Raw genomic sequence first — 20821 nt, 5'->3', positions numbered from 1 at the left:
ACTGAAAGAAGGCCTTTATTAGAACTGCTATTCAAAGATATTTTGGGAGCAAAGTACCTGCCAGTGGAAGAGCCTGCTAGCATAATGATGATCACTGATGATGATTACCTCAGCACCATTGCACACCATTGCACACACTCATCACTGCCCAAGAAATCTATGAATGAATCTTTCACAGGCATGCACAGACACCGGGAACAACCAGCAGTAGCTAAAGCACCATACAGGCCGCTAACCAAGCTGAATGTAATCAGTTGTTAACCTTGAATTGAGGATCTACAGGGTTGATCATTGTACCACTACATAAAATATTCCACACAGTATCATTTCTATTTAACTGGAAAGCCCAAGTGAAACAGTTTCCAAATTCATGCTAATTTCAAGATCATTCTGAAATTATGCCTCTTCTCAACTTCCTGGGTTGGTCACTGTATAGTTCTGGAAAGGACCGGGTTGGATTTTTACGTATAATAAGAGAGGTCATCTACTACTACCCAATATTCCACTAAGGTTTTGGTTGCTACAACTCCTACAACATTTTTTTTTTCAAGACTATTTAATTGCATTGCACAAGTTATTGCTTTTGCTTGTATCTGGTGAGCACATTTTGCCCTCCCACAACCATGAAGGGCCTGGATATCCGCGTTACATAAAGAAAAAAAAGCTACATAAAGAATCAGTCACAGGCATTTAACAGAGCAGTTATCCCTCCAGACAGTCCTTGAAGAAAACAAGGGGAACAAGCCACCAATTTACAAATGAAAATATCATAACATTACCCTAGATTTTGATCTCATGAAAGGAAATTCCACGCTGCACTTGAGAAAGTCTGACTCCAGCAACTCACAGGAAATTCCCTGCTCCTCCTATAAGAAAATAAAAAGACCACAAAATGATGGAGAAAGACTACTAAGAAATGTCACTGATGTAAAATATCTTAGAAAGAAAAACATTTCCCATCATAATGCTGTTATTCCCCCAAATGCTTTTCCTAGAATACAGAAAGTGTGGCATTGCACTTCGACACTCTGCTTCAGTGCTGAGATGTTGTCAACCACCTGAACATGCTCTGAGAGACAGGTCATGGGGAAATACTGCATACCCAAACACACTGGAGCCACCAGCAGTTCTTGGGTGACTCAGATCATCAGCTGTTCCCTTCACTTTTTAAAAGGCAGCCTTCAAATGTTCCAGAATACAGGTTTCCCACAGCAGTATTTTTCAAGTAGAGATATCACAAAGAGAGAATTGTACTGGGCAATGCTGACTAAATTAGGTCATGCTCAGATAAACTTCATCTCACCCTGGTGTTACTCAGTGTCCTGACCTTTGTCTCACAGGATGAACTACAATGGGGCACCAACCCTTCTTTAATGACACAGCAGTGGTGTTGAGTAAATTGGGGGATGATCCTCTCCTCATGCTAAACAATAATGGAATATGAGCATTGCCAGTAACGCAAATTGAAAAGTTTAGAGCACTAACATAAAAGCCACCCCATTAAAACAACAGAAATGAATCCACTGAATAGAAAGTGTTCCATTGCTCCAAAAAACAGGAGTCTGGCTCCCAGTTAGCACGTTCTCATCTCCAGATTATCAGAAAACAAGTTGTTTGCCCTGTCTCTGTGGAAAAGTTCATAACATAAAATTTTCAGAGTGAGATTCAGCTCCCAAATCTGGATGCACACTTTGAGGTGACTACCCAGCAGGATTTTGCTATATGATCCAGGTGCTCCCATCCTAGTGGAGCTAGAAAACTGCTTAGCAGAGCAAATGTAGGAGTTTATTCCAAACTGAGCCAAAGAACTGACAAGACCCTACTACTGAACAGATCAACATTGGAGCTGTGGTACTGAAGTATGCAACTATAATATGAATGCCTGAATTGAAACATATGAATCTGAAAATCAACTCAATTATACACATCTATCTGGTAATCTATGCAGGCTATATCATTTATTCAATCTATTTTATGTATCTACAAATGTTGCTCAGTCTCCTAAGGCACTGTATGGGAACTGCTGAATCATGGCCTTAATCTCTGATTAAACATCTGAGAAAAGCATTAAGTCAGCCCTTGGAGCACAAGTGGATCTGGTTAATCAGAAGAACATAAATTTCCAGGTCAGATCTTGAAGCTCTGTTTGTGACTGATTCTCTAGAGATCCATCATATCATAACCCCCTGCCCACCGCCAAACAAAAATACAAGATAGACTGGCAGGGGTGCCTCCTCATCAATGGCCCCCTGACCAAACCCATTTCCATGTAACAGCCCAACCACACACAGCAACGGAACTAATGGACTTGATACAACAGTTTTGACAGAAACCTAGAGTGTGTTCCAAACTGGTTGTTGAGATTATGGGATTCAGAGACAGAAAGCATTACAGTTAGTGGGCCAGAAATATCTAAATTGGCTATTATAACTGTGCACCCTGCCCTTAGGCAGAGATTACATGTGGGTATCCAATTGGCAAGGGTTGTGGTCCTCCATGGAGGACCTTTGAAGTTATTTATGCGGCCATACCCAATATTGCCTCCCTAATGGACACATTACGTAGGGAGATAAAAAACTATTGTGTTCTAGATTTAGCAAATGCGTTCTTCAGTATTCCAGTTGTTGAAGAATCACAAGATCAGTTTGCATTTACATGGGGAGGCAGGCAGTGGACCTTTCGGGTCCTGCCACAGGGGTAGATGCATTTGCCAACATATTGCCATAATCTAGTGGCTTGTAACCTGGCTAATTGGAAAAAAACCTGATGATGTTAACTTATATCATTATATTGATGAACTCCTGTTGACATCCAAATCACTAGAGGCGGTAGGACAAGCAGCAGATTCATTAACTGCATATTTGCAACAGAGAGAATGGGCTATAAATCCTCAGAGTGTGCAAGGTCCAGGCCTGTCTGTAAAATTCCTGGGGGTGGTTTGGTCAGGAAAGACCAAAGTACTATGCAATGCTGACATAGATAAGGTTCAGGTGTTCCCAGTCCCTACAACACCAAAGTAGCTGCAAGTGTTTCTAGGTATATTGGGTTACTGGTGTTACTTTACACCTCCCCTAGCACAGCTGCTAAGGCCACTGTACAGACTCACAAAAAAGGGGCAGCTATGGGACTGGGAGAAAACAGAACAGGACACTTTCCAACAAGCAAAACTGGCAGTTAAACAAGCCCAGGCATTGGGTATATATTATCCTACTCTCCCAGCCAAGATGGACGCTCATGTCACTCAAGATGGCTTTGGTTGGGGCTTGTGGCAATGTGGCTCAGTAGTCCCTCCAGTAATAGATACATGGCCTACTGATGTTGTAGTCAACACTCCAATCCTCATTGCTGAAGGGACCCCCATCATGTCCCTGTTGCAGATCTGGGCACCCTCTGTGGTGCCTGATACAGCTCTGCAGCTGCAGACATCTGTCCAGAAGGTGTGTTACACGCAGCTGGGGCATGCCCACCTCTCCTAGATCCCATTTAAGAGCGGACTACCACTGGGGAAGGATCTCTTTTGGAGATTGCTCCTTGTGGAGGCTTTCAATGAGCACAGGATAAGGATAAGCTCTATACATTCTTCTCTAATGTAACAACCTGTTTAGCCTAACTTTTTCTGTATATTTTCTAAGTATAGCATCAGTATATTCACTGATTACACAGGCACATTTCCCAAATCACTCATGAGTTCTGCTTCAAATGTGTACTTCAATGTAAGCATTTGCATGAGCACCATTCTCGAATGGAACAAGCACATGTTGAAGTGGCTTCCTGAAACATGGACTCAGGCTATAAGCATCTCCAGGAAATGTCTCTCTTGGTTTCATGTTTTGATCTGAGCATGGCTTTAGTGCTCTACAGACATTACCATAGCCACAAGTCTGACTGCATCCAAAGTTTTGGTCTTTCAGCTGTTTCCTGCTGTTTCCTGAAGATCTCCTTTATCTTCAAAATCATGGTTCAGTTCACAGTGCATGCTGATATATGATTATACCCCTAATGCAATTTTTCTCCTCTAATTTAGTATTTGACTAGTTTCACATGTAAAGAAAATAATCTAAGGAGAAAATCCACGCATACTTTTAGATGGCATGAAATCACTTCAGTAGTGATCACTGTCAGAGCAGTGGCCTCCATGTTCATTTTTTCCATGGATTTATTTCCTTGTAGTCTTTTGTATGATTCTATTTCCAACATTATAAAAAATGGCATTGCCCAGCAAGTCAGCTATCTAGATCCAGCTGTACGAAGCTGTCATTTTCCTACTCTAGGTCAGATTTTCTCCTCCATTTAACACAAAGGAGCAGAGAAAGTGCCTTACGAGTGAAGCATTTCCTTCACTTGCCTTTTCTGCTCAGCAGTCTGGAAACTTTTCTAGTCTTATGTGGATGATCCAGTGAATACACACTCCGAGCAGCTGCGTAACCAAATGAAAAATTTCACAGTTGTTTCCTCTGGGAACATTCTTGGTTCTGTGTTGTTCCAACATCTCTTGCTGTCTAACTGCAGCAACCTATGAACTCTCTTTCATCATCTCCCTGTCTCTGCTCAGTCAAGAGAGATTTCTATTTACATAGCTGTCTGGTGGTGACAGTGACCAGACAGACCCAAGAGGCTGCCTCCTCTCCTCAAGTCTGCATCACTTCAGAGATGTCAAAAAACACGATAACAGAAGAACAATCATCTTGATAATGGAAGAAGTGCAATTCTTCTTCATTTTGCAAATTGGGGGCTGCCTGCCTCTGCAGACCTGACAACAGGCAAGCAGATGCCAGTTGTTCATAACAGTCTGTTAAGGAAACAACAGATAAAACTGCATTGACCACTTCTATTGTCACTACTTGCAACAGCTTAATAGATGTACTGATACTGACTTGAATATCTGGCTTCATTAGCATACCATCCAGTTTAATGATTAATAAAACATTATGCATGCTGCAAAGTCAAACTGTTCAGAGCTAGGAAATAACATGAATAATTTTGCTGAACCACTGGTTTGGTATTCTAAATATTTCTATACTACCAATCAGAGTCTCTAAATGCAGCCAAAGGGGATAGAAGCCTCTCTTCTGGTTACAGAATATGAAGTTTTATCCAGAAAACTTTGTCTTCCTTCTGAAACATTTCACAGCATTTCATATTTTTAGGAGAGTCAGTGAGATAAACAGTGAGCTGATTAGCCAAATAGCTGTAGTGCTGCATAACAAATGAAGACTGGGGTGTGAGAAACACACAGCTTAAGATGACTAACAGTCTGTTTCTTCAAACAGAAAGAAAAGTTCTTGGAAATTATATTAAGAACAAAGAAGTCAGCTGTTTCAAACTCTATTGGAAGGGGTACATGAGGAAAGAGCAACCCAATTGAAATTCTGTAGCATAATGCTGTCATGTGCTGGGGCATTTAATCAGAGGGTGATCAGAAATGTAAATGGCTTTATTTCTGGAGCTTCTTGTTTTGAAGTGTAAATATCCTGTGTGGTTTCAACTGACTGAGTAGTGCAAGAAGCTGATAATGATCATATTAATGTAGTATGGTAAAAATAGCAACCCAGAAATATTGCTATTTGTTAAATTTATAACTTGAAAATTAAAGAACTTCTACAATTCTTGTGTTATTCCTGCCTCAGATCCACCTCTCGGCTGTTTCAGGTACTAATTTGGTACACCACAGTGCCTGCACCAAGGGACACACAGCTATTTTCTCCACTGGCATCTTTGACAGTACATGTTTTGGTAGAAGTGGGCAGCTACTGAACAAGTGAGTTCAGAGTATATCTGACTATTGTCTGACAACACAGGATATGCTTTGGAGCAATCTCTCCTTATGTGCTTACCCTTAAAACTACATGTAGTCCTTATTGCCTCAAACAACTCAGATACCTAACCAGAAGAAAGCTCATAGACAAATTTGCTTAAGATAAGTGAACAATGCATTCAGCTTTCAGAAAGCATTTCAACACGAGTAAAGCATTTTGACCACACAGATGGGATGCTGGACACTATCCTTTTGCTGACTTCACCTTGCTCATCACTTAACACATAGAACAGCTCCAGATTTTGCTCTTTCCCAGTCAGAAATATCACTGGACTGCCTGATATCTGCTTGCTTTTCAGGACACAAAAGTTAGGCTGCCACTGAGGAAATAGCCTGTCAGTACCAGAACAGATTGTACGAAGCAAGTCTTTGATTGCATGCATTCTGGCATTTAGAAAGATTGTTTTTCCTTAGTATTTGATGGGCCTAACATTCTCCTGGTACAAAGGTAGGACCAGTGCCAGCTTGAGTACAAGACTCAAATATTTTAGGGATGATCCTGGAGAAGATCATTTATTACAACCAAACCCTGCTCAAAGACAACTGTCATTTGTGACCCCTCTTCCAGAAACAGACTTTATTTATTTATTTATTTATTTTAAAACAAGATTTCTTATGCATTGTTTACTTAGAAGGGCAATTTCCAACTTGGTTAACTGCCAAATCTAAGGGAATGTCCTATGAAAAAAAAAGAGGAGAGGAGAGGAGAGGAGAGGAGAGGAGAGGAGAGGAGAGGAGAGGAGAGGAGAGGAGAGGAGAGGAGAGGAGAGGAGAGGAGAGGAGAGGAGAGGAGAGGAGAGGAGAGGAGAGGAGAGGAGAGGAGAGGAGAGGAGAGGAGAGGAGAGGAGAGGAGAGGAGAGGAGAGGAGAGGAGAGGAGAGGAGAGGAGAGGAGAGGAGAGGAGAGGAGAGGAGAGGAGAGAAATGCCAGTGGAAAAAAGATAATGACTGCCTCTGGGAAGTCTACACAGTGACACACTAACATTGCTCCTTGTTATGCTCTCCCTTCCTGAGCATGGATGACCAGATGCAGACAGCATACGTTAAATGACAAAAGAAGGGTGCTGAGATATCCTCAGTTTCATCTTGATAAGCAGTTTTCATACCAGAATGCACTTAAGAATCTCACATAGCTGGCAATGATGACTTATTCATCAGCTGATACAGACCTCTTCCACCTCATTCATGTCCAAACAAAAATCTCCAGTCTTAAAGGAAAAATATTTCTGCCCTTCTGACCTAGCAGTTCCTCTACTACCATCTGTTTTCATTTTTCCCATCCTTAGGGTTATTCATTTCTCCTCGGTGAAAAAACAACTCTCCTCTGACTTTACATCACCCCCAGCCCAGAATCAATCACACACTCTCCAACCTGTTCCCACCCTATCCAAGATTAGCTGCAATACTGACACCTCAAGCAACTCCTCATGTAATCTCCCCCAGCCTGTTAACTTCCCTTCAGCGCCCAGAACTTAATCTATTTGACAGTTCTTCTACCAAATTATGACTATCAGCAAAGGCAAACAAATGTAAAAGTATAGGTCACTTGTGTTGTATTTTGCACTTACAGTGCTCTCACAGTGCAAGTGTGAACTCAGTTTCCTAACACTCCTTTAATGCCTGCCAGCTCTGCACTCTCCTAAGCACACAAGATACTGATAGATACAACAACTAACTTCCATGTCACCATGAAGCTGCACCAGAACAATACTCAACCTGGAGAATGTGGCAAAATGATGTCCTGGATACGGCTCTGATTTTATTTTTATTTTTTAAAGTTATATTAATCTATGCACTCTTGTTAAGTTTAGTACTACTCTTAATACTGTTAATTATCCGTGCAAGAGATGACCCAATTCTCTTATACTGTCCTCTGATTAGCTGTTATTTTCTATGGGTTAAAATCACTAATTAAAGGTATTGAAAGTATCCTTGTAGCAGAATTGTTAGGATAACTTGTTAGGTTTTGTGATGCTGCAGCAGCTTTTCCAAAGAACATAAAAGAATGCCAACAGTACATACTGAGAAATCCTGCCCTTGTTGCCAGGGCACATGCTCTTGTTATTAATTTTCCTGTTCTGTAATACCTGTCTGTTTGAGAACCATCATAGCTGACCCCACAGGGGGACCACGAACAGCATCCTCATCTGAGAGGTCTTATAAGTATCTATCAAATTAGCACAAAGGAGGGCTATCTGCACTCCCACAGTATGCTATGTCTCAAAAGCTAGATACTACTTACTCATTATATGCTCTCCAGCATACAGACTTTACAGTTCACTCTCCACAGTAGTTACATGGAAATGTAAATAACCTGACTTGTGCAACAAAGTGAAAGGCTCACAGTGGACACTGGGAAAAACATGTTTCGATAAATTTGTGCTTTCTCTTTTTACATATACATATAATCAACATGGACTCTGTCTTGAAGTAGATACTTGTGTCTCAATAATTTCAACTTACCCTTCCTAACCTTGGTGTAAGTAAGTCCTTCAGTTGTACTTCAGTAAACACCCACTGTGCGTTTCCCAAAGGTCTTGAGAGCATAATTTTTATTTTGATCCTGCCCTTAGCTCTCCCTGCCTCCCAATCCTCTTAATGCCTTCACTGTGGCTTCAAGGATAATAAATATTTGTAAATTCATTTTAAAGCCACCTGAGGATACTGATGCACTTTCTTTCCACAGCAACAGAGGTCACCAAATAATGTGGGTCACAGGTACCCACAAGTACAGAGCAATTAGGAAAGACTCTGTTCCTGAAACCTTGGGGATTCTGTCAATAAAAAGACTGTCCCAGGCTAAGTTTCCCTGTGACCGTGAGCAGTTTTGGTTATTTTGGTGTTCCTTTCTTCTGCATGAAACAGCATGGATTTTTTGACACAAGTTCCTAGACAAAATGCTTTCCTCCCAAACAGAGCTTTTGCTGGGTATTTTTGCTGCAGTTGGGCTGGGGCAATCCCAGGTATTTATAAAAACTGGGAGAACAACCCCTTGAGAGCAGCCCTGCAGAGAAGGATCTGGGGATCCTGGTGGACAAGTAGCTGGACTTGAGACAGCAGTGTGCACTTGCAGCCCAAAAGGCCAACTGTGTTCTGGGCTGCATTAAGAGAGCAGTGGCCAGCAGGGAGAGGGATGTGATTGTCCCCCTCTACTCAGCTCTTGTAAGGCCCCATCTGCAATACTGCATCCAGCCTGGGGCCCCCAGTACAGGAAGGATGTGGAGCTATTGGAAAAGGTCCAGAGAAGGGCCACTAAGATGATCAGAGGGCTGGAGCACCTCTCCTGTGAAGAAAGGTTGAGGGAACTGGGCTTGTTTAACTTGGAGAAGACTCTGGGGAGACCTCATCGTGGCCTTCCAATAGTTGAAAGGAGCATATAAACAGGAGGGAGAACAGCTGTTTACAAGGATGGATAGTATAGGACAAGGGGGAATGGTTTAAAGCTAAGACGGGGGATATTTAGGTAAGATAAGGAAGAAGTTTTTCACACAGAGGGTGGTGACACACTGGAACAGGTTGCCCAAGGAGGTTGTAGATGCCCCATCCCTGGAGGCATTCAAGGCCAGGCTGCATGTGGCTCTGGGCAGCCTGGTCTGGTGGTTGAAACTCATCATCATTATGGTCCTTTTCAATGAAGGCCAATCTATGATTCTATGATTTTAAAACTGCAGGAACACAAGGTGGTTTACTGGTAATGTTTATAGCTAACTCTTCCTGGCACTGCATCATAATTAAAGCAGAAGATACTTGCCTTGACTGCAATGATGAGTCTGATTTACAGCAAATCCATCTTAGAAGTTACTCATTATTGTTCCTAAATGCTCTTCATATCTCTGTCTCATTTGTACAACTAGCAGCTAGTGACTGTTTTCACCTCTTAGCCATCTCTGAATTTAAAACTAATATTTCATTTATGATTTGCGGGCCTGACTCTGCCATGTACCAACCTTCCGCAGCTCATTCAGTTCCTAGCGTATGCATCAGTAACTCACATTTAAAAATCTCAGTACCTCACAGTCTGAGGCCAGAAGTTTTGGAGTCCCTGTTCCCATGGGAAGACTATGAGGCTCCTCATGAGCTCCAAGCATGTTATTTGGCCTGGGAAAAAGACCCTATTACTGGCAGCAGCTTTCAAGATGGTTGGCAGCAGTCCAGTACAGGTGGTCATTGCTTTAAAAGCCATCAAAAATAAATTTCTCACATGCACTTCTTTGAGTTTTGCTCTCAGAGCAAAAGCCTCTTGAGTTTTATTCCAATTTTTGTCACGTGGGTTATTCAATAGCTTCAAGCAACTCCTGAGCCTTGAGTTCAGAAACTCTTCTAAGTGCACTTCTTCACTTACCAAAACAAAATGTGCAACAAGAAGCCGCAGAAATAAGATTTATTTCTACCATTAATTTTGTTTTTAATAATTGTTTTACTCCTTCAACATAACAGCCCTGTTGCCTGAGCTTCATAAGATTCTTCTGTTTTAAATGAATTCTAAATATTGGTGGAATGCAAGCAACAATGTGAATAATGTGAAGGACAACTCAACAATAAACCAGTGGCAGCTATCATATATGTAAGTTATTGTTAATCAATGCATGATAGGAGAAACATTATAGGGAAGAAAATACAGATTAAATAGACTTAATCAGCTACACGCTGTCATGAAACTGACATCTATTTACTTCCCTGACTATAATGACTGAAGAACACTGGGTAGGCAATCTAATTACACGATAGAATAACAAGATTTTTTTTTTTGTGTTGCAAGGGTCTGCTTTAAAGTCACCACGGGGACTCCAAGTTCTCCTTCACACAGATAATTCCAACACACAGATATTCCCCTAATAATTTAAGTCAGCAAGTATGATGTACAGAAATTCTGCAGCTGTACAAATTGCTGTTTCATTGGCAAAGACCCTTGTCATGCTTGTGCTTGCATGAGCAAGCAAAATCACACTACCCCAACTACGCTGACACACATACAACCAAACACACACACATAAATCTGGACGACCAGGGTGTCTAGACCAATAATGATCAATCAATTATTTGATTCATTAACAGAATACAATTTTGAAAGGTGACAGAGGAACCTCTTTAGTTGTTTCAGAAAAAAGAACAAGGAGGGGGGAAAAAAAGTTTTCTTTGGCTTCAGAGAGAGATTTCCTGCCCTATTCCATGATCTCATTAGTGAATGATGCAGGCACACCCCACCCCCAAGCGCAGAAAGCCTGGCTTGAAACATCTTGGATTTGCTGCTTATTTTGCAAAAACAACTATTTCTATGTAATTAATTAGAGCCTCCCTCCTCTTCCCTCTCCTCCCTGGATGGAACCTATTTATAGACCATGAGATCACCAATCCCAACCAGCACAGAAAATCTTTGAGGAAAAACGGAGAGAAAAACAAAAGCTTTTCTATGTGCTGGATATTCCCAGCATTCTCATCTTTCCTCCTTCTCTCTCATAGCATTCATATTATCCAGAGAACAGATACTACAGCAGATTTTTAAAGCACACCATCTCAGAGGTTTTTGAACAAGTCAATAAAACTGGTTGTGGTTTTGCAGCTTCTCTCTTTATAGGACCTGCAGGGCAGTTGATGAAGCTGTAAGGAGAAAGGGAGATTTAGTGCCACCCTGAGAAGTTTCATCACCTCTACTTTCACCTCCTCTACTTTCACACTGACTTCCATTTTCAGTGTTCAAACTGGACTTGCATCAGCTTTCACTACACAAGCTGTACCATTCTCCTCCCCATAACTGATGAGAACTACTGATCTTCACTTCTACAGAGGGGAAAATAATAAGAAACACTGACAAGACCTATTGTCACCTACAACTGTTAGGTCAGTTGTCATGCATCCATTATGAGGTTGACTATACTTCAGACAAGCTGCTCCTTTCCCTTTTCCCTATGTGTTGATGTCCAGCTATGCTTACACAGGAAGTAACTAGGAGCAGCTTAAAGGTCAGGATTCCACCTGCCCACACAGCAGCTTTCATCCCATCAAACGATACCCAGCTCACGCCAGAAGATATTAGCAATATAAAGAACGCTAGTTAAATCTGGGCACAATAGGCCAAAAGACTAAGGGATATAGAGACCGTTATTTAGGATAAGCTAAAAACTATAAACTATGGTAGCCTATTTTTACAGCAGCAAGTGCATTGCCCACAGTGCCCACCATGGAATTGTCCAGATGAGTAAAGGCTGGAGACACCCCACCTTCCCTGGAACCTCTTTACTATGTTTTAGGACAGAGATGAGAGCGTAATTCTTGCCTTTATAGCCTTTCACAGACAGTGGTAAAAAAGTAGTAGTAGCAGAAAATAGTTCTCACCACAGAAAATATGTCTGTTGGAATCTGACTGTTAATGACAAGATTGCATTCTCCTCTCCCCAGCAGCAACTAACATTTCAAAAGTTACATCATTGCTGACATCATCAGTTCAGGAACTTGTCCTGAAGCACTGGCCCCTGCAGCCATATCCAAGCCTCAGGGACCATAATTTACCTCACACTTGGCATTCTCATTGAATTTCTCAGCTCAGGGTCTGCTGGTCTAGTCAAGATAATCTCAGGCTCCTGAAAGCTTCTCTTAACTCCTGAACATGACCCAAAACAAATGTTTTCCCAGGGCCAGAAAGAACTGCCTTTCCTCCCCATCTCCATGTGGCTCAAGCACTTTTCTGCTGGGAAAGGAACCACTGGAGCTGAAAAGGTTTAGGGGAGACAGATGTGTACTGGCCAGCAGTTAGGACCATGCAGTTTGGAGAGCTTCACCTAGCTACTTCATGCAAAAGCTCCTCCATGCTTTTAATGCTCAGCTCAAGGGGTGCCTTTGGGATGTAAACTGTGAAAGAGGGATCTGGGAAGTATTGGAATAAGGTTAATACCAGTCATGGTGGCAGTTCATTCATTTTCTATCAAACAAAAATAGACAAAACAAAAAATGTAAGCTGTTCCCCACAAAAACATCCCCATAAACCTGAAAGCTTGAGAATGCAACCAGTGAATGCACCCAAAGAGATAAGGGGACAGTGATTTAAAGGGGAAACCATTATCATTAGGTAAGACCTGCTAAGCTATTCTGTCCTGTCTGCAGAAAGATTATAGGGAAATGCAGGATTCCAGACTTGATCAAGTGTTGCTACAAGTATTTGTACTATCAACTTGTTTATATTGTACCATTTTTAAAAAACAAATTGAACTTCAATTTTCCATACACACTCACACATGCATGCACATATACATGGCTCCATTCATTAGGAAGGCACAAGGTGAAATAAAATATTGTGTACTTGCAGCCAAGCAAAAGAAACTATTTCCTACAGCCAAAGCCAATAATAGACACAAACCACAAATAACCCAGACCCAGACACTTCACCACAGGTATTTTATACCCCCACTTTATTACCATCAATAGATATTATCATTGAGGGGCCAAACGTGCATATAATGCGTACATTTGCAGGGTCTGTCAGTAGACTGCAATACACACTATTTTTGCATGAGTTTTCCAGCTTGGTATTGGAAAGAATGGCAAACATCACTTCTAACGTGAACTTGGATCACATAGATCATTTAATATTCTTATTTTTCAGGGTCAGGGTCATGGGCTGCATGGCCAGTTTAGCTTAGCTGCAGCCCAAGGGGCAACTGCTCCTTCCCCAGTGCACCTCAGTTACTGACAGAGACCAGTGACCAGGCCCATCTCTGCTATAGAGAAGGAGAATGACAAAGGGAGCAGCACTGCAAATGGATGTCCAAGAGTAGCAACAGGGGAGCAAATACGAGAGCAGATAAAGCCAAAGCCAGTTTAACTAGGGCTTGATTCACTAGCTGCTGTCTTATATAGTTACCTTGGTAGACAAATCTTTTGTTGCCTTCTCTTGAAATAATGTTTTTCTTTTATTCCAAGAGAAGCAGAGCTGTCTCTTTTGAAAGCACCTAACGTCACAGTCTGCAATGATGCAAGCAACCAGCCTTCTGTACCGAACAACAGGACATCAAAAAAACAGGAACAAAATAGCAGGAGGCCAGCTGAACCTCCACCACATGCAAGGAGAATGGAAAATGGGCTGAGCAACCCCCTAAACTGAAAAGATGCGGATCTGATACGCAGACCACAGGAACTGATCAGCATATTCAGACTTGTTGGCAGTGACCTGATGTCCAGGTGGAGACCAGTGATGAGTGGTATTCCTCAGCTGCCAGTATTGGGACTGATAGTATTTAACAGCTTTATGGTGACATGGATGGTGCACCCTCTGCAAATCTGCAGACAATACCAAGCTGCATGGTGCAGCCAACATGCTGAAGAGAAGGGATGCCACCAAAAGAGTCCTGGACAGGCCTGAGAAGTGGGTCCACAAAGAAGTTCATCAAGACCAAGAACAAAGCCCTGCATCTGAGTTAGGGCAATTCCAATGCAGGCTGGGCAGAGAATGTATTGAAAGTGGACCTGAGAAGAACTCTATACAGTGCTGGCTGATGAAAAGTTAGTAGTTGGTAATACACACCTGCAGTTGAGAAAGCCAGCCATATCCTGGGCTGCATCAAAAGAGGGGTGGCCAGCAGGGTGAGGGAGGTGACTGTCCCCCTCTACTCTGCCCACACAAGGTGCCACCTAAAGTACCATGTCCAGGCCTAGAGCACAAGGATATGAACATGTTGGAACAGGAATAGAGGAGGGTCATGGAGACAGTCAGTGGGACGGAGCACTTCTCTTATAAAGATAGGCCGACAGTTGGGGCTGTTCCACCTGGAGAAGAGAAGGTTCTGGAGAGATCTTTTAATGACCTTCCAGTTCTTAAACAGGGCTCATAAGACAGCTGTAGATGGATCCCTGTCATGGAGTTATCTAAATCTATATGCATCTGTGACAGGTGAACAGCAGGCTGACAGGCCCACCAGCACAAAAAGGGAAAGTGGAAGGGGACAGAGATGAGAACTGGGCCCAAAAACAGAACAGCAACAACGATCTGAGGAGGAAAGTTAATTTACTAACTATGATATCATTATGCAAGATAACACAATATAATACAATATAATTGGAATTGAGGCTAATAAATAAAATGAGAGTGTGTCTGAACCCGAACTCTGTACTGAACTGAAGGCAGAACAGACGGGTAGCACACCCACACACTGCCAGGGCAGAGAGCCCCATGACTTGTGAGTCTAAGTCCCTGAGGTATGCAGTTTGTCTTCTCTTCTGAGAATCACAGAATCATAGAATCACTAAGGTTGGAAAAAACCTAAAAGATCATCCAGTCCAACCGTCCACATATTACCAATAGCTCCCACTAAACCATGTCCCTCAACACAGCATCAATCACTCCTTGAACACCCCCAGGGTTGGTAACTCCACCACCACCTTGGGCAGTCCATTCCAGTGCCTGATCACCCTTTCTGAAAGTAATATTTCCTAATGCCCAGCCTGAATCTCTCCTGCCACAGATTGAAACCATTCCCTCTAGTCCTAAAACCATTCCCTCTAGTCCTAAACCAGGTATCCAAAAAGTTGTCAGTCCACAGAACTGGAGTATGAACTCTTTTAATTTCCCAAGCTTTACATGATGCTACGATGTGGAATACTGATACCAAAATCATAAAACCATGATAACCCCTTATCAGGGTGCGCAGCAATAGGATGAAGGACAATGGCTGGTTGTTTTGTTTTGTTTTTTTTTTTGTTTGTTTCTTTGTTTTAATTCTCTTTTAAGGGATAAGTTTAGACTCGGAAGAAATTCTTCACTATAAGGATGGTGAGGCACTGAAACAGATTCCCAGACTAGCTGTGGATGTCCTGTTAAGGAAGTGTTCAAGGCCAAGTTGAATTGGGCTTCAGGCAACCTGGTCTAATCCCTGCCCATAGCAGGGGTATTGGAACCGGACGATCTTTAAGGTTCTTTCCAACACAAACCATTCTATGATCCTATGAAAAGGAGACTTAGATGACAGGAAACTCATGAAAAATGGAAACTTAGATGCCAGAAAAATTCCCTGATCCCCCAAATACTCAATCTTTGTGTACTGAATTGTTATGAAACAGTACTTATTTCAAAACCAGTTTGCAAACCAACATAAAACATTTCCTTATAAAAATGTGAAGATGCAACTTTTGAAAAAAAATTACATTAGCTACAACATGCTCTAATACACTACTAAACCCAGAGGAACTTCCACAAACTTGCCATGTCTTTTAAGTATCACACACAAAAGCATGGTAAAACCCTGAGAAAAACAAAGAGTAAAGGAGATCAAGTTTCCTCACTCCATACCGATATACATGAAAAGAAACCACCATAGCACAAAAGATAACACAACAAATTCACCTACATTCAGCAATAATCTAGACTCTATTATTCCCAGAAAAGCTTTCATATCATACAATCATTTAATCATAGAATGGCCTGGGTTGAAAAGGGCCGTAATGATCATTGAGTTTCAGTCCCCCTGCCATTAGGCACTGATGCCAACCACCAGACCAGGCTGTCCAGAGCCATATCTAGCCTGACAGGGCTGGATGCCTCCAGGGATGGGGCATCCACAACCTCCTTGGGAAACCTGTTCCAGTGCATCACCACCCTCTGAGTGAAAAACTGCCTCCTAATATCTAATCTGAGCCTCACCTGTCTTAGTTTTAAACTATTCCCCCTTGTCCTATCACTATCCACCCTTGTAAATAGCTGTTCCCCCTCCTGTTTATATGCTCCTTTCAAATATTGGGAGGCCACAATGAGGTCTCCCCAGAGCCTTCTCTTCTCCAAGCCCAGTTCCCTCAAGTTTTCTTTATAGGAGAGGTGCTCCAGCCCCCTGATCATCTTAGTGGCCTTCCTCTGGACCCATTCCAAGAGCTCTGCATCTTTCTTGTTCTGAGGGCCCTAGACCTGGATGCAGTACTGCAGATGGGGCCTCACAAGAGCTGAGTAGAGGAGGACAATCACCTTCCTCTCCCTGCTGGCCACCACTTTTTTAATGCGGCCCAGAACACAGTTGGCCTTTAGGGCTGCAAGTGCACACTGCTGTCTCAAGTCCAGCTCCTCATCCACCCTTGAGTCCTTCTCCCCCAGGGCTGCTCTCAAGGGGTTTGTCCCCCAGTCTTTATAAATACCCGGGATTGCCCTGGCCCAAGTGCAGGACCTTGCACTTGGCCTTGTTGAACCTCATTAGGTTCTCATGGGCCCATGTCTCCAGCTTGTCCAGGTCCCTCTGAATGTTTTCCCTTCCTCCAATACAGTGCTCAGCTTGGTGCCACCTGCAAACTTGCTGAGGGTGCATTCAATGCTGTCGTCTATGTCACTGAGGAAGATGCTGAAGAGCACTGGCCACAAGACTGACCCCTAAGGAACAGTGCTTGTGACTAGTCTCCACCCTGACATAGAACCAATAATCACAACCCTTTGGCTGCAGCCAGCCAACCAGTTCTTAATTCACCAAACAGTCCATCCTTCAAATCCATACCTCTCCAATTTAGAGAGAAGAACTACAGAAAACTTGTAGGATTAAATATCTAGACACAAGGCAATTATCTAGCAAATAAAGTTCTCCTGAGAGTTCAAAAGAAGGCGCGTCCAGAATTACACACTGGCACATTTCTGTATTTTTCATATCAATACATGTATAACCAACCTACATATGCTTTTTAATTTGCCACCAGTGCACTTCATTTAATTACACATTTATTTTAAATAATTGCAGATGAAAACCTGTCTTTTTGTGGGCTAGATTATTCCCTTGTGACCTGTGCAGAGTAACACTGAAATAAGCTTCATATCAGTAACACATTCTCAAGTACATGAGTGCATGCTCTTCAATAGCCCAAGCAAAACACAGGGACAGGAAAGTCATCAGTAAGAGAAAGAGCTCTGGAGTAAGCTCTCATTCATCCTGACTACACATCTAGGTGTATGTACATGCATGAGCACATGTATCTCACACTATAGAATCACAGTTGCATGGCAACATCAACAGGATAGTTGTTTTTCCAATATTACAGACAACTCCTGGGTTATAACATTATTAATTTACAGTAACAAAAACAAATATTTAAAAACATGCTTCTCAACATTAAAAGCAGAAGAAAAAAACACAAGGTGGCAGAAACCAAAGAATCAACATTCATTTCCTAGAGGTATTTTTGAAAGCACAGCTAATATATGCCCACATAAGGAATCTCCTGTGTGTAAGCCATCAATTATACTGAATATTAGTGTATTCAACTGTAGTACAGCTATTCCCTCTTGGTGTTATAATGAAAAGCTTAAATTCAGAACAAGGTCAGGAAATAAATTCAAATGTCATCAACTAAACACAGTTCAACGAGAAAGCAAGTAGAAAAGCTTACTACTAAAAATAAATAAATAAAAATAAAAAAACAAACTGTGATTAAAAAAAAGCTCTTTTCCCTTTCTTCTCTGATGGTAATTCTCCAGTGCAAAAAATGCAATTAAGGTAATAACATTAATAATAAATTTGGCATTGGGTATTTTACTGGAATTAATAAACCTTACCTCAGCATACAGTCATCAAAATCCAAAGCCAAACCAAATGCCTTTTGAAAACACACACAGGATTTTGGTCACACAGAAATCCAAATGCAAGGCACATCAGAACTTCAAAGAACAATTGGATGTTGTGTTGAGGGACATGGTTTAGTGGGAGATATCCATGATAGATGAACGGTTGGACTGGATGATCTTTTAGGTCTTTTCCAACCTTGGAGATTCTATGATTCTTCCACAGAAGAAAATGATGACATGATAAATACTATATGAATATATATATACACTGTATTATCTAATGACGCTGATAAAATGCAAAGATCTAAATCAATACCTTCTGCACAAGGTCATTGAAAAGTTGTAAAATTGTTTGGTTGGGGTTTTTTTTATGTGTGTGTGTTTGCTGTTGATAGTTTAAAGGAAAAACAAAAGCTTTGTAGTAAGGCTTTACTTTAAGAGACACTGCCTGACTCTATTTATTATTAGTGCTCTCCTTCTCCCCTTGCTGAGTGGGAATCTCTGCTCTTCTCTCCTTGCCAATGGTTACAGACCAGCCAAGCACCAAGTTTCATGGCCTCCTCACAAAGGCAGGCTGCAAAAACACCTGGCTCTGCATTCTCTGCAGCCTACCTGGCTGGGGGTCTGCTGGGGATACCATGAGAGCAGAGTACCCTCCTCAGCATTCTTGCCCCCCACTCCCCAAAGAACTACACAAAGCCTACAACAAAGATAGTTGAGATGTTTCTCCATCCTCCCTTCCACCCTGCTCAATAACTTCAGTTTTGATGAAACAACATGGGAAGCTCCTTCTCTAAGGGGAAGAAAGCAAAACAAAACAAAACAAAATGAAAAACAACCACACAGATTCAGGGTCCTCCTCCAGAGAGGTGAACATGCCTGTATCTGCTAATAGGAAATTAGACTGATCTCAGCCGAACCCGAAACTGAGCCAATGCTGCTCAGGGAGGGACATGCTGAGAGAAGGGAGCCAACCATGCCTCATTCTTTAAAAGAAACCAAGCTCCTCTGAGTGTGTTTGAAGGAAGAAGAAAGAATGAACAAGAAAGAGGCAGAGGAAATAATGTAAAAGAAAAAATAGCTGGGACTTGCCTTTTACACTGGAATCAGTCAGGAGATTCCATCAGTTCATAGAAGAGTCAGAAAAACATAGCACTGCTACCAATCCAAAGCTCCGTATGGTGTAGGTGCAAACACTACCTCCTCCTTGGACTTTCAGCTTAGATGCCTTTACACCTTACTAATCTTTTTAACTGCAAGTAAAATACAGTTGGTTTTTGTTTGTTTGGTGGGTTGTTGGTACTTTTGGGGTTTTTTGTAGTTGTTGGATGGGTGTTTTGTTGTTGTTGGTTTTTTTTTGTTTGTTGATTCTTTAGTTTTTTTAAGTCTTTCTAAAGACAAGACAGCTGTGGACTTCACAGAGCCCACGTCCAATGAATGACTGACTGCAGTATCATGCCTCATGCTTAATAAGAACAGCTAAATAGAGTTTTTTCTATAGATCCCGTTAGCATCACAGGAGAAATCTGAACTACTAGATTAAAGAGAGCAATTACCACCACTTCCTGCCACAGAACTTGGCAACTCGAATGTATATATTTACACAATTCTATGGGATTTTCTGCTCAGGGTATCAGTTATCTTCTGGCACCATCTTGATCCGCCTGTCTCAGAAGTGATGAAAGGAAACTCCTACAGGAACAGAACTGACCTCTCATACCAGAAAGTCAATAGATTGAAACTTCAAGTTACAACAAAAACATCTCCCATACTCAAAGACCTCACTGAAATCACAGCCACTAAAAGCTGTGGAAATCCTCCCTTACTTTTGCTGGTGGTACTCCAGCTTGTGGGTCCTTACTGATCATCAACGGGCTCTGCTACAGCACAGGCTGCCTTCCAGCCTCTAAAAAAGTGCAATTCTCATAAGTGTATTCAATCACATTGCTGTTCTTCCTTCAGAAAACCATTCTCCTTTTAGGTTCCTGGGAAGAACAGGGCTAGGCAGTCAAACAAAACCTCCCTTAATTGGAACCACACAGATCATCAGGCTATTCCCCCAAGCCACTATTCTTACCTCCAAGCAAAAATGTAAACAGTCAAATTAAGAGTAATGATGAGCTACTTCCAGGGTAATCACTTTCCTCATCACAAAACCCAGAGCACAGCCCAATCTGATCAGCAGGAAATTTCTCAATGTATATGGCATGCTATTGCAGCACCACTGAGTCTTTAGAAGCAAATGTCTGATAATAGCCTTCTAATCACCAGGTGTTTTAAAACAAATAAAACTTCCCTATTCTCACAACAATTAACAGTACCTTTTTATGTTGCAAAACAATTTTTCACTCAAACCTCACCCAAAAGAAACATGCACATAATCTGAAGTATTGTCTTTTTGAATGTGGAATTTCTGCTGCTTCCTGCGGATATGTATTTGATGCTTCTCCACATCAAGTAATTTTTTAATGACAAATAGCTGAAGATTGCA

At 41.7% G+C, this 20821-nt stretch overlaps 1 protein-coding gene across 3 annotated transcripts in view; it reads right to left on the bottom strand.

Moving 5' to 3' along the window:
- The window catches only part of ITGA9 (integrin subunit alpha 9), a 205811-nt gene that overhangs the window by 50832 nt on the left and 134158 nt on the right, over positions 1-20821 (bottom strand). For all 3 annotated transcript variants that reach the window (XM_085537655.1, XM_085537654.1, XM_085537656.1), the window contains exon 19: positions 780-866. In XM_085537655.1, the coding sequence (XP_085393781.1) occupies positions 780-866 (87 nt within the window). The remainder of the gene's footprint in view (positions 1-779; positions 867-20821) is intronic.

The sequence above is a fragment of the Coturnix japonica genome, chromosome 2 (genome assembly GCF_054131305.1).
Source record: "Coturnix japonica strain WE chromosome 2, WE-NBRP24, whole genome shotgun sequence".
Lineage (NCBI taxonomy): Eukaryota > Metazoa > Chordata > Aves > Galliformes > Phasianidae > Coturnix > Coturnix japonica.
Note: the sequence above shows the minus strand (reverse complement) of the source record. Positions and strands in the feature narration are given on the sequence as shown.